Source organism: Panulirus ornatus, chromosome 2 (assembly GCF_036320965.1).
Source record: "Panulirus ornatus isolate Po-2019 chromosome 2, ASM3632096v1, whole genome shotgun sequence".
Lineage (NCBI taxonomy): Eukaryota > Metazoa > Arthropoda > Malacostraca > Decapoda > Palinuridae > Panulirus > Panulirus ornatus.
Genome location: NC_092225.1, coordinates 74,323,759 through 74,339,834, shown reverse-complemented (window position 1 = coordinate 74,339,834; position 16,076 = coordinate 74,323,759). Strand labels below are relative to the sequence as shown.

Here is a 16,076-nt window from a genome sequence, read left to right as displayed (position 1 = left end):
GGGCAGGAGAGTTGAGTAATAACAGGTAGTGATGAGGTGATGGTGCGAGTATTTTGAAGGTTTGTCGAATCAGTTCGATGACAGAGTGGCATATGTTGTGTAGGTGTGCGAAGCGAGAGGATCAGGGAGAACTGTTTGAGTTCATGGTGACAGGTGTTAACATAAGAGTATATGGAGTGTGTGTTAACTAACGTATGAGTAGAGATGTTATCACAGAAGTTATCCAACTGGGAAAGTCAAAGTCTATTTGCGAGAGGCATTAGCTTAAAAGCGTGGGGGTGCAGGTGTCAGCAGTAAGCGTGGGGGTGCAAGTGTCAGCAGTAAGCGTGGGGGTGCAAGTGTCAGCAGTAAGCGTGGGGGTGCAAGTGTCAGCAGTAAGCGTGGGGGTGCAAGTGTCAGCAGTAAGCGTGGGGGTGCAAGTGTCAGCAGTAAGCGTGGGGGTGCAAGTGTCAGCAGTAAGCGTGGGGGTGCAAGTGTCAGCAGTAAGCGTGGGGGTGCAAGTGTCAGCAGTAAGCGTGGGGGTGCAAGTGTCAGCAGTAAGCGTGGGGGTGCAAGTGTCAGCAGTAAGCGTGGGGGTGCAAGTGTCAGCAGTAAGCGTGGGGGTGCAAGTGTCAGCAGTAAGCGTGGGGGTGCAAGTGTCAGCAGTAAGCGTGGGGGTGCAAGTGTCAGCAGTAAGCGTGGGGGTGCAAGTGTCAGCAGTAAGCGTGGGGGTGCAAGTGTCAGCAGTAAGCGTGGGGGTGCAAGTGTCAGCAGTAAGCGTGGGGGTGCAAGTGTCAGCAGTAAGCGTGGGGGTGCAAGTGTCAGCAGTAAGCGTGGGGGTGCAAGTGTCAGCAGTAAGCGTGGGGGTGCAAGTGTCAGCAGTAAGCGTGGGGGTGCAAGTGTCAGCAGTAAGCGTGGGGGTGCAAGTGTCAGCAGTAAGCGTGGGGGTGCAAGTGTCAGCAGTAAGCGTGGGGGTGCAAGTGTCAGCAGTAAGCGTGGGGGTGCAAGTGTCAGCAGTAAGCGTGGGGGTGCAAGTGTCAGCAGTAAGCGTGGGGGTGCAAGTGTCAGCAGTAAGCGTGGGGGTGCAAGTGTCAGCAGTAAGCGTGGGGGTGCAAGTGTCAGCAGTAAGCGTGGGGGTGCAAGTGTCAGCAGTAAGCGTGGGGGTGCAAGTGTCAGCAGTAAGCGTGGGGGTGCAAGTGTCAGCAGTAAGCGTGGGGGTGCAAGTGTCAGCAGTAAGCGTGGGGGTGCAAGTGTCAGCAGTAAGCGTGGGGGTGCAAGTGTCAGCAGTAAGCGTGGGGGTGCAAGTGTCAGCAGTAAGCGTGGGGGTGCAAGTGTCAGCAGTAAGCGTGGGGGTGCAAGTGTCAGCAGTAAGCGTGGGGGTGCAAGTGTCAGCAGTAAGCGTGGGGGTGCAAGTGTCAGCAGTAAGCGTGGGGGTGCAAGTGTCAGCAGTAAGCGTGGGGGTGCAAGTGTCAGCAGTAAGCGTGGGGGTGCAAGTGTCAGCAGTAAGCGTGGGGGTGCAAGTGTCAGCAGTAAGCGTGGGGGTGCAAGTGTCAGCAGTAAGCGTGGGGGTGCAAGTGTCAGCAGTAAGCGTGGGGGTGCAAGTGTCAGCAGTAAGCGTGGGGGTGCAAGTGTCAGCAGTAAGCGTGGGGGTGCAAGTGTCAGCAGTAAGCGTGGGGGTGCAAGTGTCAGCAGTAAGCGTGGGGGTGCAAGTGTCAGCAGTAAGCGTGGGGGTGCAAGTGTCAGCAGTAAGCGTGGGGGTGCAAGTGTCAGCAGTAAGCGTGGGGGTGCAAGTGTCAGCAGTAAGCGTGGGGGTGCAAGTGTCAGCAGTAAGCGTGGGGGTGCAAGTGTCAGCAGTAAGCGTGGGGGTGCAAGTGTCAGCAGTAAGCGTGGGGGTGCAAGTGTCAGCAGTAAGCGTGGGGGTGCAAGTGTCAGCAGTAAGCGTGGGGGTGCAAGTGTCAGCAGTAAGCGTGGGGGTGCAAGTGTCAGCAGTAAGCGTGGGGGTGCAAGTGTCAGCAGTAAGCGTGGGGGTGCAAGTGTCAGCAGTAAGCGTGGGGGTGCAAGTGTCAGCAGTAAGCGTGGGGGTGCAAGTGTCAGCAGTAAGCGTGGGGGTGCAAGTGTCAGCAGTAAGCGTGGGGGTACAAGTGTCAGCAGTAAGCGTGGGGGTACAAGTGTCAGCAGTAAGCGTGGGGGTACAAGTGTCAGCAGTAAGCGTGGGGGTACAAGTGTCAGCAGTAAGCGTGGGGGTACAAGTGTCAGCAGTAAGCGTGGGGGTGCAGGTGTCAGCAGTAAGCGTGGGGGTGCAGGTGTCAGCAGTAAGCGTGGGGGTGCAGGTGTCAGCAGTAAGCGTGGGGGTGCAGGTGTCAGCAGTAAGCGTGGGGGTGCAGGTGTCAGCAGTAAGCGTGGGGGTGCAGGTGTCAGCAGTAAGCGTGGGGGTGCAGGTGTCAGCAGTAAGCGTGGGGGTGCAGGTGTCAGCAGTAAGCGTGGGGGTACAAGTGTCAGCAGTAAGCGTGGGGGTACAGGTGTCATCAGCAAAAACACACAGGCAAGGTGTTACCTTGATGGGAAGTACAAAGGTGATATGCATGACCATGCGTAAGGAAGTACATGGCTAATATGCACCATCATGAGTAAGTATATGGGTAATATGTACAACACGAGTAAGATAGTACATGGGTAATATGTACTATGAGTAAAGAAGTACATGGATAACATGTTCTATTATTAGTACATTGGTAATATGTACTATGAGTAAAGAAGTACATGGATAACATGTACTATCATGAGTTAGTAAGTATATGGGTAATATAAACCATCATGAGTAAGGAGGTACATGGGTAATATGTACTATCAAGGGTGAGGAAGTACATGGATTAGATGTACTACCATGAGTCAGTACATGGGTCAGATTTTAGCCTGGCTCACTTTAAGATACAGAAAACATATCAATATGGAGAGAGGATTTGTGTAAGAATTATGTTAAAAGAGATGGAAGGAAAAAATGGGAACTTGTGTATAGATGGCTTTGTATGAACCGAAGATGTTTAGCTACTTACACATGGTAGGTTTCCTCAAACCATGAGGCCCAGCCAGGGATGAACTCTGGTGCCCTGAACAGCCAGAGGAGCACAAGCGCAAAGAATAGGAGGAGTACCTCCATCTCCTGGAAAGTGATGTTACCCAACTCCTTGTACTTGGCTTCCACCAGTTGCTTGACTGCTCTCTTTCGCTCGGGTGACACTTCCGCGATCATCCTCTTCTTCCTACCGGGAGAGTGTGACACCTATATTAGTGCAACCAATTCATTTGATATAGTCCACCAGTCATGCAGTGAAGATACTTCGACTGTCATTCTGAAAATATACTTAAGGTGTCATTTTGAAAAGACACTTCAACTTTCATTCTAAAATGTACTTCAGCTGTCATTCTGATATGAAAAAAGGCTTATCACACACATGTTGTAATCTGTGACAACAAAAGGAGAGAGAATTACGTTGCAAATCACAGCCAACAGTGGACTACATGACATGGTACCTGCAGGTTACCACAAACTCATGTAATAAAAGGTTCATCAGGTTACCACATTCATGTAAAACACGATATCTGCAGGTTACCACACACTAATGTAAAAAAGTATAATGAACACTTACCAAACGAGTGCAGAGTCAAACAGCTTCACATGAGAATCCCAAACACAGGATTAATGGGTAACAAGGCTAATACCAACGTAGGAGGTTCCCTAACACCAACGAAGCTACAAGAAAATCGACCTCTTCCAGTGGTTAACTCTGGCTTGGCCTTTTCACATGTGTAAACATTACAAGTCTGTACTGGAAATCATTACGTGTTGAATCAACAGTTTAAATACAAGACTTTTCCTCTTCGAATCATCTATATGCCTTCTTACTTTCCCCTCATTTTTGCAAGTTTGACGTCTATCACAAAAAGCCTCGAGAGGACAGATTGTCCGTTGCTGTTTGATATTCTACGTATTCCTCTAACTATGTTTAGGTTTTATAAGACTAATGAACTAATCTTACGTCTTTTTTGTTTAAACGAGTTTAATCGCCTTGCAGTAACTGCAAAGAATTCATTTTTACACTATGACCGAGTCAAATATAGCACATCTATTTCAAGGGCAATTACACTGCAGCCTTGCAGAACAAGTCCAGTATAAGCACAGAGTCTTCGGGATGAAAAAATCTCATATCCCCGTGTTACAGTTGCATTAAATGACCTACATGTAATAAGGCAAGCCTGTCAACCTCAACCAGTTACCTTCCGTTATCACAGATTCTACGCCACAGTCACACCGATTGTGTGGTGGTGGACAATGACAGTTATGTTGAGGGTTACGTACGGGTTGCGTGGTGGTGAATGACTTTTAGAGCTGAATATCTTTATTACATAAGGATTGTGTGGTGATCACTCAAGTTATCAAACTGGAGAAGGTATCAGGGTTCTAATGATCACAGGTCAGGTTTTCATATTAGAATAAGTATCACAGGATTGTGTGGCCATAATTTCAAAGATGTGGACACAAAACAGTTGCCTCTCCGGAGATAATTTAAAGTCATTAAAAAGGTCTCGCTGACGATTTCTGCACCAAGTTTACCAGGTGGTGTCTATAGGTCATCGTTCTTTTTCACGGTGTTAGTATCTACACGAGCTTCCTTCCCACCAGATGGCTCCGTCCACTCTCTGTTAGCCAGATTATCAATACCTTCCCTCTTATTCAATCTGTTATTTACGTCCAATCATCCCTTTTCCTTCTATTAGGATGTTGCTTCGCCCTGTATGTTCTACGGGTATTATTTTGGTCACAGCTCATGTGAGCTGTTTGCGTCGTTATGCCCTGGTCCCGTAGCGCACACCTGCTTGCTACATCCTATTATAAGGTTCGCGCGCAGTACAGCCACCCAACGACCGACTCCCGAGATACCATTACCTTAATTCACAAAGCTGCAGATCTTATCTAATTCAATTCATTGCCTTTCCTTCTTCCAATATAATTTCTACATTCAAAGTCGGGTCTCTAAACGGCGGAGACATTTAATTCTAACGTTCTTTTTCTTGTAAACATTAGCTTTTGTTTCATCCAAGGTCGCCAGTAGTTATGACTGCCAGTACAATGTCGGCAATAGAAATGTCAATTTATGACAAATGTTTGATTTGGAAATGAAATGCACCGACTGATAAGCACAAAATCTCAAACCCACATTTGAATTAGAAAAATCGAGTGCAAAAATATCGAAACATTTCTTAATTGAAAAATTGGGAGACAGTCATCGCTGGAGCGACCAGAACGTTCACCAGTGGAAAATGAAAATAGACTATAGAGGCACAGCAAGATCCGACGTGCAGTGGCTGTAGGTCACTGCGACAGATGATGCCAGGCACAACTGAGGAAGGCGAGGGATGTTAGCTTGCGTATTTAACCGATCAAATCATGACGCAAACTGTAGTAAGATGACGGATGTAGGCAGCATGATCATAGTCATCAGCGTTGATAAAGCGAGAACCGTGAGTAACTTGGTTGTGGAAGATGCGAGGTTGTGAAGAAAATTGCCAGCGCTTTAAATTTTACCCAGCTCTGTTGAACAGATTGGTGGACAGGCCAATGATAACAATCTTCTGTCAATGGAAAACGAAGCAGTAAACGTCAACCTAGACATTTCTACCTCCCACACGATACTGTATTCAGAAAGGAAAACCAAAAATCACTCAGATCTCCTTTAGAACATTACACGCGTACTTTCTGCATCCGAAACATAATAATTTGTACTTGCTTGAAGAGACCCAACACTTGGTACTTACCTGAAGAGACCCAACACTTGGTACTTACCTGAAGAGACCCAACACTTGGTACTTACCGGAAGAGACCCAAAAATAGAATTTGAAGCCAAGCCCAGGCCAGGAATACACAAATCAGCATCCCAGGCACGTTGAACATCATCCACGTCAAGAAGTTCAGGCCAGATGGCTCAGTGTAGGCGCTGCAGGAGGAAGCTAGTCAGCTTACATCGTAATATATTGACATCCAATGTCTCCATTATATCACTGGCTTGCAACAAAGTAAACCGACTCGTCTTAAAAGTGTCAAATGGTTAACATGAATGAAACGTTCAACAAAACTAACAAACGAGAGTAAGGATCAAGAGCAGGGATGTATGCTCTAACTATTACTTACCATCTTCCATCCTATACGTCTCTAGTCTGTCCATCCGCCCAAACCCCTTCATCCATCCATGACCCTCCGTCGTCGACCATCCCATCCATAACTATCCATCTCCATCAATCCATATTCCTCCATCCCCTTCCATACCCCTTGAACCCTTATTCATCTATACCCCTCCATCTTCCTGTTATCCATCCATACCCTTGAGAATAATCCTTCCATCCACCCAAAACCATCGTTCTCCTTCCATCCATACAGTCCTCCATCTTCCACTTTCCCGAAACCTTCTGTCAGCTTTCGTCCACCCACACTGTATGTTATGAAAAACCCATACACACCCCTTGGTTATGTTATGACACCCACTCACACCCCTTGGTTATGACACCCACCCACCTACACACCTTGGTTATGACACACACCCACTCACACCCCTTGATTATGTTATGACACACCCACTCACACCCCTTGATTATGTTATGACACACCCACTCACACCTTGATTATGTTATGACACACCCACTCACACCTTGATTATGTTATGACACACACCCACTCACACTCCTTGGTTATGACATACCCACACACCTCGGTCAGTGGTCCCCAGACTACCCTTTGCCGCTGCACCTGCTTATGTGCAGCATCAGGCAGTGCTCGTGTACCCTGTGTTACGTCCTTAGGGCAGCGGTGAAACAGTCATCAAAAATGAGCCATGCAAAAGCGATCGACCATCTGTCGATTTTCTGTTAGCTTTAGAAACATGCAAACATTGATAAGCTTAGAAGTCTTAAATATACGTGTTAAGTAGCACCGTCATGCGCATGTTTATTTCTTACATTAGGCTTTAAACATTCATGGAACAACTTACTCCAGCAATCTTTACAGACTTTCAACACTTTCCAGCAAAGTAAATGTCGATCATTTACGATTTGCAGTGAAAATTTACTTGACGCGAGTGCGCAGGCGCATCTCCAAAGGACGTAACACCCGCCAGATGTCAATGATCGTCTCCGTGTACGATCCGGCGGGGAAGGATCACTACTCGAGGAGGACGCAGTAAAGGTTAACACAAGGTCATCTACTCACTCCTCGAGGACTGCCTTCAGGACAAGGTTGGGTGCTGTGCCTGTAATTTGGCCTGTCCCTCCCACGTTAGAAGAATACACAATGGAGAACATCATCATCAAGCGGTAATTGCGCTTCTCCTCGTCTCCTTTAGGCCCTGCGTCCTCCTCCGTCTCAGCTATCTGGAAGGTGGACCGTTTCGTCTCTCCCTCTTCCAGCGAATGCAAATCCTCTGCCTGGATTTCCTCCTGTATTTCCTCCTGTATCTCCTCCTGCATTTCGTCGTTTTCTCTGTTGTCGTCCTCCTGTCTGTTGTCGTCCTCCTGTCTGATGTCGTCCTCCTGTCCGCTGTCCTCTTCCTCCTGTCCGTTGTCCTCTTCCTCCCGTCTATTGTCGTCCTCCTGTCTGTTGTACCCGTAGAGCCATTCAATAAAGATATTTAGTTGTACACTAAAATCAATCTACATTAATACTTTTCCTACATCAAAACCTCTAAACTACAGCATCATTATAAAGGTCACTTCATATCCCTGACAAAGCTAGCCATGTCCAGGGAGGATCCAGAGTGACACACGGGAGACGAGCGGGTGTGCGAGGTCCACAGACTGGGAGGGCCATCGCCACTCAGGCTCCCTCCACGGCCAGAGCAACATGTTGGGATGCTCAGCTCTTGATTTTCCTTTCGTCCATCCAGTCTGCTGACAGGAGCATCATGCACCAACACCAGGAGCCTCTGGATACCACTTCCACAATGACTTTTTCATCATTGCAGTTCACATGGCAAAAGCTACGTCCTTTAAAGACACTGCACCGAGCTCTGTATGACCTTGCACCGAGATCAGCAAGTCTACACCTACTCGTCCTTCATATAATTTTCCCTATAATTTCAACTAGACACTTTTGTGCCTGAAGTCTGGGTTAACTGCCTAAATTTTGTTAATCTTCAGCGGCTGGACAACAAAACAGCAAATTAAGATTTTTCTTTTTTTTTCACACAAGCGTTAAGGTGACGCGGGCGTCCGTGGCGGAGGGATCATTAGTATATGAGCGCACTCTGTGTACAGAACCAACGTTATAAGACCTGGCCAGGAGGTTGCTCGCGATGAAATTGGCAGAGGTTCCTGTGATGCTGCCGGTGCCACCAATGTTGGAAGCATATGCCACGGCAAGGAAAAAGACGACCCGGGGTTCCTGTTGAAGTTTGAGGGGCTGGCAGACTTCTCCCTCCTCATCAATGGTGTGTAGCAACCTACCAACTTCCGCAAGTCTCAGATCCGTAGTTTCCGGTGCTGCTTCAAGTCTGTCTTCGTTCCAGGCATCCTGGGGACAAGCAGATTGTTCCCTGGGGGAGGGGACGCACATACCACTCAATATGCCACAATCTTGTCACCATCAGCATGCGATAGAGGGGACGCCTCACACAGTACCCCCACCCTTAAGCATAAGCATAAGCATAGATAGATAGATAAAGCTTAACCAATACCTGAAGATGGGAAAAAACGATAACACTTGCAACCTCCACCTGAAAATGCTCACGTGATGAAGCTTTTAAGATAACACGTAGTTAGCCAGAAGAAGGTGGCCCACGAGCCGAGCGTGCGATCGTCGACACACAATACACCAGGAAGCCATCAGCTTCTACACTTTCTGGTTAATTGTAATGCTAAGCAAGTGATCGCTTCATTCACCTGGACCCAAAGCTATAGAAAAAGGCAAAAAAACATTTAGAAGGCTTAATCCGAAAGAAGGTTTATCAGTCCAGATAAGTTGAGAGTCATCAGGCCTAGACTTCCATGCTAAAAAGACAATTCGTGACCTGGCGAGAACAGCCTTGACCACCAGGTTGGGGCCGGTGCCCGTCAGTGAGCCAGTACCACCAAGGTTGGCAGAGTAAGCCACAGCCAGGAAACACATGTCCCTCAGGATCCGACAACTCTCGTTCGGAGGGATAGAGGTAAGACCCTTGTGCTCGTCTGGTTTCTGCTTGGGATTCTCAGGGTTCTTCGTCACCAACTCTAGCTCCATTCTGCCATTCTTAACCACACTGGTAAAAGACAGGAATTGATTTATACACGTTTAATGTATGGTAGACTTGTGCCAATGTTGCCACTAGATATCCCTCACACAGACGTCAGCAAAAGGAGGGTATCCATTTAGATCTGCCTGTACGTGATTGGTCTATACTATTAACCACCCACTTACCTATGGACGTGCAGGAAAAAAAAAAGATAAACAAGGAAAATATAAAATACTGGGAAATGAATCATCGGTTAATAATACTTTCACCATGATATTTGTAACAAAGATTTCCTTGCAAGACGGTCACACTCCTCACTCAAACAGCCTCTACATCTGCCTGTATCTTACGTTTGTAATCATGAGTACAGTATACACAAAATTATGTAACATACATAATCATAAAGCCTAATGATCGTTTTCATGAGGCACTCGCAGCGTTAGGGCTGTACTGCAATCAGCAGATAGAAAATGATGGACTCCTTGGGACACTTATCACTCCTCATATATTGACAGTAACAATATCGATGATGGTGCCTTTCACTCGTGGTGTAACTCAAAGAAAACAATCATGTAGTACTTACGATATATATATATATATATATATATATATATATATATATATATATATATATATATATATATATATATAAACTTATAATCATAGTTAATCCCAGTTTCCTGCGTTAACTAGGAGGTAACGCTACGAACAAGCAAAGTAAAGCATTCGCTCACGTCCATTATCTAGCAGTCGTGCGCAATGGACCGAAACCACAGCCTCTTGTCCACAACCAGGCCCCACAGATCTTACTACGGTTTCATCTGGCCGCCTCATGCCCTGGTTCAGTCCGCTGACTATTATACTTCTGAATACCATATCGGTCCAATTCATTCTATCCCGTGCAAGCCTTTCACCCTCCTGCATGTTAAGGCACCGACCACTCAATCTTTCCACCCCATCCTCTCATCTCCAATTTGGTCTACTATTTCCTCTCGTCTCCTCCACTTCTGACATATCTATCAACCTCTCCTCACTCATTCTCTCCATATGTCCAAACTATTTCAGCACCCCGTCTAGAGCTCTCTCAACTACACACTTTCTATTACTATACCACTCATTACTCGATCAAACCACCTCACACCACATACTGTCCTCAAACATTTGATTTCCAAACCCATCCGTCCTTCCATCCTCCGCATATTTTCATCTATATCCCATGCCTCGTATTCATATTGTCGGGACTGTACCTTCAAACATACCCATTTCAGCCCTATCAGATAACGACCTCTCTTTCCACACCTTCAGTGCTCCCAGAACCTTAGTTCCCCCTTCCCCCCTTCTCCCACCCTGACTCGTTTCTCCCTCCACTTGCTGCCATGTTCACTCCCAGGTATTTAAGATCCTCCACGTCACATTTTCTCCATCCAAACTAGCTCCTCAACCAACATGTCCCTCTATCCTGCTTTTATTCACATTAAGCTTCTTCCTTGCACACAATCTTCCAAACTCAGTCACCGACTTCAGTTCAGTTTCTTTCTTGAATCTATCACTGAAGTCATCAGCAAACAGCATTCAACTCACTTCCCAGGAACAATCATCCCTTACAGACAGACTGCTTACTCTCCCCGGTCTCCCAAACTTACGGTAACCTCACACATCCCAGCCGCAGACGAATCTTCGTTTGGAAATAATCACTTTTTCTACCCGTACGTTAAACATTCAACTGAAACAAAGCTTTGGGTATGGTATTTATGGATCTGGAGAAAGCATATGTTAGTGTTAACAGATGCCTTGTAGGAGGACTTATGGGTATATGGTGTGGGAGGAAAGCAACTAGAAGCAGTGAAATTTTTGACAAGAATGGATGGCATGTGTACGAAAAGCAAGGGAGAGGAGCGAGTGGTTCCAGGTGAAGGTTGGTCTGAGACAAGGATGCGTAATATCTAATTTGTTTATAAATGGGATGATGATGGGAGAGGAAGCAGCGTGTAGAGGGGTGAGGGGGGCCTGGAAGAGAGTCGAATGTCGTTTGCTGACAAAGTATTGGCGGCAGATTCGACTGAGAAACTGCAGGAGTTCGTGACTTAAGTTTGGGAGTGTGTCATGAAAGAGGAAATCGAGAGCAAATATGAACAAAAGCAAAGTTATCAGGTTAAACAGGGCAAAGGGACACGTTACTTTAGGTGTGTTTGAATGCAGAAAGTTTGGATTTGTTTCAAATACCAGTGAGTGGGCATGGCAGCGAATGTAAACAAGAGCGTAGGAGAATCGCAGGGCGAGCGAGATGGCAAAGATTCTGGGAACAGTGGGGAAAATGTAGAAGTTATGTGGGAGGGCGAAAATTGGTATGTTTGAGGGTATAGTAGTCCAAACAATGTTGTATGGTTGCAAGGCATGGGCTATAGATGAGGTGCGGAGGATGGCGGATTTGTTGGAAACGAAATGTTTGAGGGCAGTATGTGGTATAAGGTGGTTTGATAAAGTAATAAAGTAATAGAAGGGTGGTAATCAGACGAATGTGGTTGAAAGGGCTGAAGACTGTGTGCTGAAATGGTTTGGACATATGGAGAGTAAGTAAGGAGAGGTTGACATGATAAACTCATCTGAAGTAGAGGGGACAAGGAGTAGGGAGAGACCACATTCGATCTAGAAGTATCAAGTGAAAGATTTCGAGTGCTCATGGCCTGGACATGCTGGAGGGTGAAAGGGTGCACGGGGAAGAGCGAATTGGAACGATGTTTATGTGGGTGGCAACATGGTGTCAGAGTACTGACACGGGCATGAGAGGCACACAAAGTAAACCAAGTAAGTCTGTTGGGCCTGGTTGTGGATAGGGAGCTGTGTTTCCAGTGTACCGCTCATGACAGCTAGAGAATGGATACAAGCCAATGGGACCTTTCTTCGTCTGTTCCTGGTGTTACCTTCAAGCTAACGTGCGTATTATATATATATATATATATATATATATATATATATATATATATATATATATATATATATATATATATATATATAATCATATACAGACACACATGCACACACAAAATTCTCCATTTCATATAAAACTACCCTAGCCTTACCCAGCGCCTGCCTCCTCATCACGCGGCGGTACCAGCTCCATCTGACTTTGGTTTGCAGGAGAAACACGCATGTCCTGCTGCAGGTTCTCTGGCTGCGACTCTTCTCCAGTCTGGGTCTGTGGGGTTAAAATGACACATTAAACACTGAGGCTGGCCGATGGATATAGTCACTGGGGAGAAACGTTTTGAAGTCTTTATCTCTCAGTAATAATTTTCTGCACATTGGAATACAGGTGGGAAGGTTTGTACGGAACCTGAAGATGACATGGGTAGATAAGCCTTACGAAAGTTCAAGTGTGTTGGACAGCAAACCAGCAATCAAACGGCTCAGGAGTCACTTCTGGTCAAGTATCCAGCTCACATACAACCCTGATGTTCCTCCTCTTATGGGTCGGTTAACAATAGGGTACCGAGCGTATGCTGGGGTATAGGTTCATGCACAGAGAGGTTGAGACACTGTATATACAAGTATAAGGGATGGTAGCTTATGTAAAACTCTTCCCTTGTTTTGCACTGATAGTCGCACACAATCCTCCTCACCTCAGAGCCATGTACAGACTGACCGGGAAAGTTTAGATTTTCATGTAGACAATCACGACGATGCAAATATCGGTGTACAAAGGAAAAGTTTCCATACGAACACGTCACTGAGAATATTACAATCACAAGGGGTTAATACGCTAACATTACTGCATCTTATTCCTTCCCCACACAACCATAAAGGTTGTGCGCACTTAAGTCACTATCATAAAGGCTGTGCGTACTGAAGTCACCAAGAAAAAGGGTCTTGGTAGCTGCCTTATTCGGTCTTAAACATAAGTTTGCCTTACTTCTTCTGGAGGGAAATGCGAGGAGTACATGATTTATGACGTCACATTAATGCTGGCTCCTCCGCCAGCTCCATCACCAGGTGGAGAGTCGCATTTAGAAAATCTATGGCCATTTGTAAGAGTTAAGCTCTCGTTACCTATATTATATTATATAATTATATTAGGAGAGGTTTCGCTCGGTAAGACTTTGGTCTTTCGAATGGGATCGTATTTCTTTACAGTTTAGTTACAAGTCTTCTTACTTAGAAGTTGTTTACTTTTCAACTTCTCCATATTCCTTTTCAATACTTCTCGTAAATTTACTTACTCGATAACCGATTATTACTTTACAATATATTTAGGAAACATGCACTTTTACCTTCATTGCCTCAGTATTTTCAAACATTTCATATTTATTTACTACCAACATTAACATTCTCACACTTTTCAAAAATCCGTACCTGATGCTTTATTATAGTAATATAGCCATAGTTTATATGAACGTACATTTCAACAATCTCGACATTTCTCAGAAAATTGGTGAAATAATGCAGTGAGCCAGGCACTATTTCCTCAGCTTCATTTCCTGAATCTCTGTCATTAAGAGTTCCAGTCATGAGGTTCAAGAACCATTTCCACGATTCCTAGGTTGTCAAGGGTCATTTTCCCACTGTTGACAGGAAACTTTCTACCTAGGTCTCCTTACATCACTTTTTTCCTCCCGCTTTTCTTTATTTAAAAAATGCGTCGTGAAAAAGGAAAATTCCTCGAGAATCTTATATAAAGATACACGCGTCACATTTCTTCTAACATGACCATTTGGTATTTATGCAATTTGACAAAGAAATCGAATCTTATCTTAATACAGACTCCAGGTAACCACAGCGACCCCGATCCTCTGTAAACACACACGGATAGTTCCCCAGAATTAAGCTAGAGACCCTTGGCAAAACTGCTTGTTTAGACTTATATTACCAGTACATACAAAAACATTTAACTTAATAAAAACGGTTCAAGGCGATCCTGAAGCTGGGAGTATCAAACTTCTGGCAGCCACTCGTAGATCCGATGGCAAACGTCGCTAAACTTTGAAAAAAAAAAAAAAAAAAAAAAAATTCACTCCTCGTTTGACACGATAACCAGCACTCCCTTACAACTAGCTCCATTAGCGAGATTTACAGATACAATACTTGCTATTCATATTGTTCCAAACAAAATCTAAAGGAAATTCCTCGCATTATACATCAAAATGAGTTTTTCATGAACAATACAAAGATACCAAATATTTGTCATCAACAAACAACCCATGAATTCCCCCCAACAGCAGAGAGGAACTTTAGATATAATAAGCGAAGAAATGAACTTGAAAATATTTACAAGTACTTCCAGCTTGTGGAAACAATCATCTGTGGGCGAAAGGAATTTGAACCCAAGCCAATTAACCAATGGTTTAGAGAGTTCAGCCCGCGCTCGAGGGAGGTTCTTCACATCTACAACATACAGACAGTACACGATAGAGGTACTATATTTAATGTAGTGCTACCGGGCTCTTTTGCGTGTGGTAACGGGGGATCTCGCGCACCACGCGCTGATCCCAGATGAAAAACTATCGTTTCGTCGTGGCCAACCAGATTAGCTAACCACACAAGTTCGATGGCCTGGGTGTGGTGGATTCCGCGTATCCAAGGTGAATGTTGCCATATATTACACGTGAACACCATATGTTAAGAGCTCGTTCAGCGACTTTTCTTTCTACAAACCTCTCAACTCGCTTAGTCTGTGGCCGATTTTTCATAGCGTTTACCAAGTATATCTGTATTCTTAGGAGGAAAGTGATGGTGGTGGTTTGGGTCAGAAGTATGCATGTCGGGTGGGTGGTGGTAATTTTCGTTGTACCTTGCCAGAGCTGCACTATTGATTTTGTGGTTTATTGTTTAAGGAAGGAGTGTCGGTTTGCCGTTCAATTTTATACTGAACATGTATCGGTTCTCGACCCTAAAATATCAGAGCAGAACACTGCGTATTAATCGACAAGTCAGTCATGAAATTCTAGTAGTTATAATCATATCGATCCCTACTCTTCAACTCTTATTATCCCTTATTGATCTCTGTTGTTAAACAATATAAGCAAAAACATTCAGAGGAATTCCCTTAACCCTGGCAAGTTCATGTTCAGTGCTGGGGATGTTTTCTTCTCTACATATCCAACAAATGTTTTCTTAAACTCTAAACACTACCCTGCCATACCCCTGAGCGGGGCGACCTACCTACATACACTAAAGCTTCGGCTGGCTAAGCTAGAGCAACAGTCGTCCTCACCTCGTACATCTCCGCGAGGATGGCGTCTACTATGGGCACCATCATGGCTGTGGTGGCTGTGTTGGAGATCCACATCGAGAGGAACATGGTGGTTATCATGAAGCCTACCATCAACATGCGGGGAGACTGACCTGAAATATTACAAAACTGTTTGTACATACGAACCAAACTGGTAGAGTCTAGAATGAGCTACACCGCAGGACTACTCCCGCTGGTAACCAGGAGTGCCACATGTAAACCCACAAGGAAAGGTTCAACTCGGGCAGTCAAGCGAGCAGGGTTTATTTACAATAACCAAGAATATAAATGAACAAATGCAGAGAAATTATAAAACAAAAAGGATTCAAGTGTAAATTTTTTCAATACAAACTTTATCTATTTTGTTTACTTAATATGACTGTGCAGTGTTTGTTGAAGTATTTAGTTTACCAGTACAATAGAATAATGTTTTACAGAAAAACAATGGTAGAAAACGATTTCCATAATATTTTAAGACCTAAATAATTATATTCCCCTAAAGATTAATATAATTAGAATAAATGCTACTTCAAAAAATATGAAACTATAAAACTTGTATCTAGTAAATATCTAATATTTACAAGATAGAACCTCACCAGACAATGCACTTAGTAATA

At 44.8% G+C, this 16,076-nt stretch overlaps 1 protein-coding gene across 12 annotated transcripts in view; it reads right to left on the bottom strand.

Annotated features, from left to right (window-relative positions):
• Indy (I'm not dead yet) overlaps positions 1 to 16,076 on the bottom strand; it is a 143,100-nt gene that overhangs the window by 13,360 nt on the left and 113,664 nt on the right. For 7 of the 12 annotated variants that reach the window (XM_071677515.1, XM_071677545.1, XM_071677524.1 and 4 more), the window contains exons 4-8: positions 15,442 to 15,572; positions 12,314 to 12,429; positions 7,238 to 7,621; positions 5,850 to 5,972; positions 3,033 to 3,239 (exon numbers count right to left, since the gene is read on the bottom strand). In XM_071677515.1, the coding sequence (XP_071533616.1) occupies positions 3,033 to 3,239; positions 5,850 to 5,972; positions 7,238 to 7,621; positions 12,314 to 12,429; positions 15,442 to 15,572 (961 nt within the window). Of the gene's footprint in view, positions 1 to 3,032; positions 3,240 to 5,849; positions 5,973 to 7,237; positions 7,622 to 9,032; positions 9,261 to 12,313; positions 12,430 to 15,441; positions 15,573 to 16,076 lie in introns of all 12 variants that reach the window. The other 5 variants (XM_071677554.1, XM_071677594.1, XM_071677602.1 and 2 more) reach the window with 1 other exon arrangement.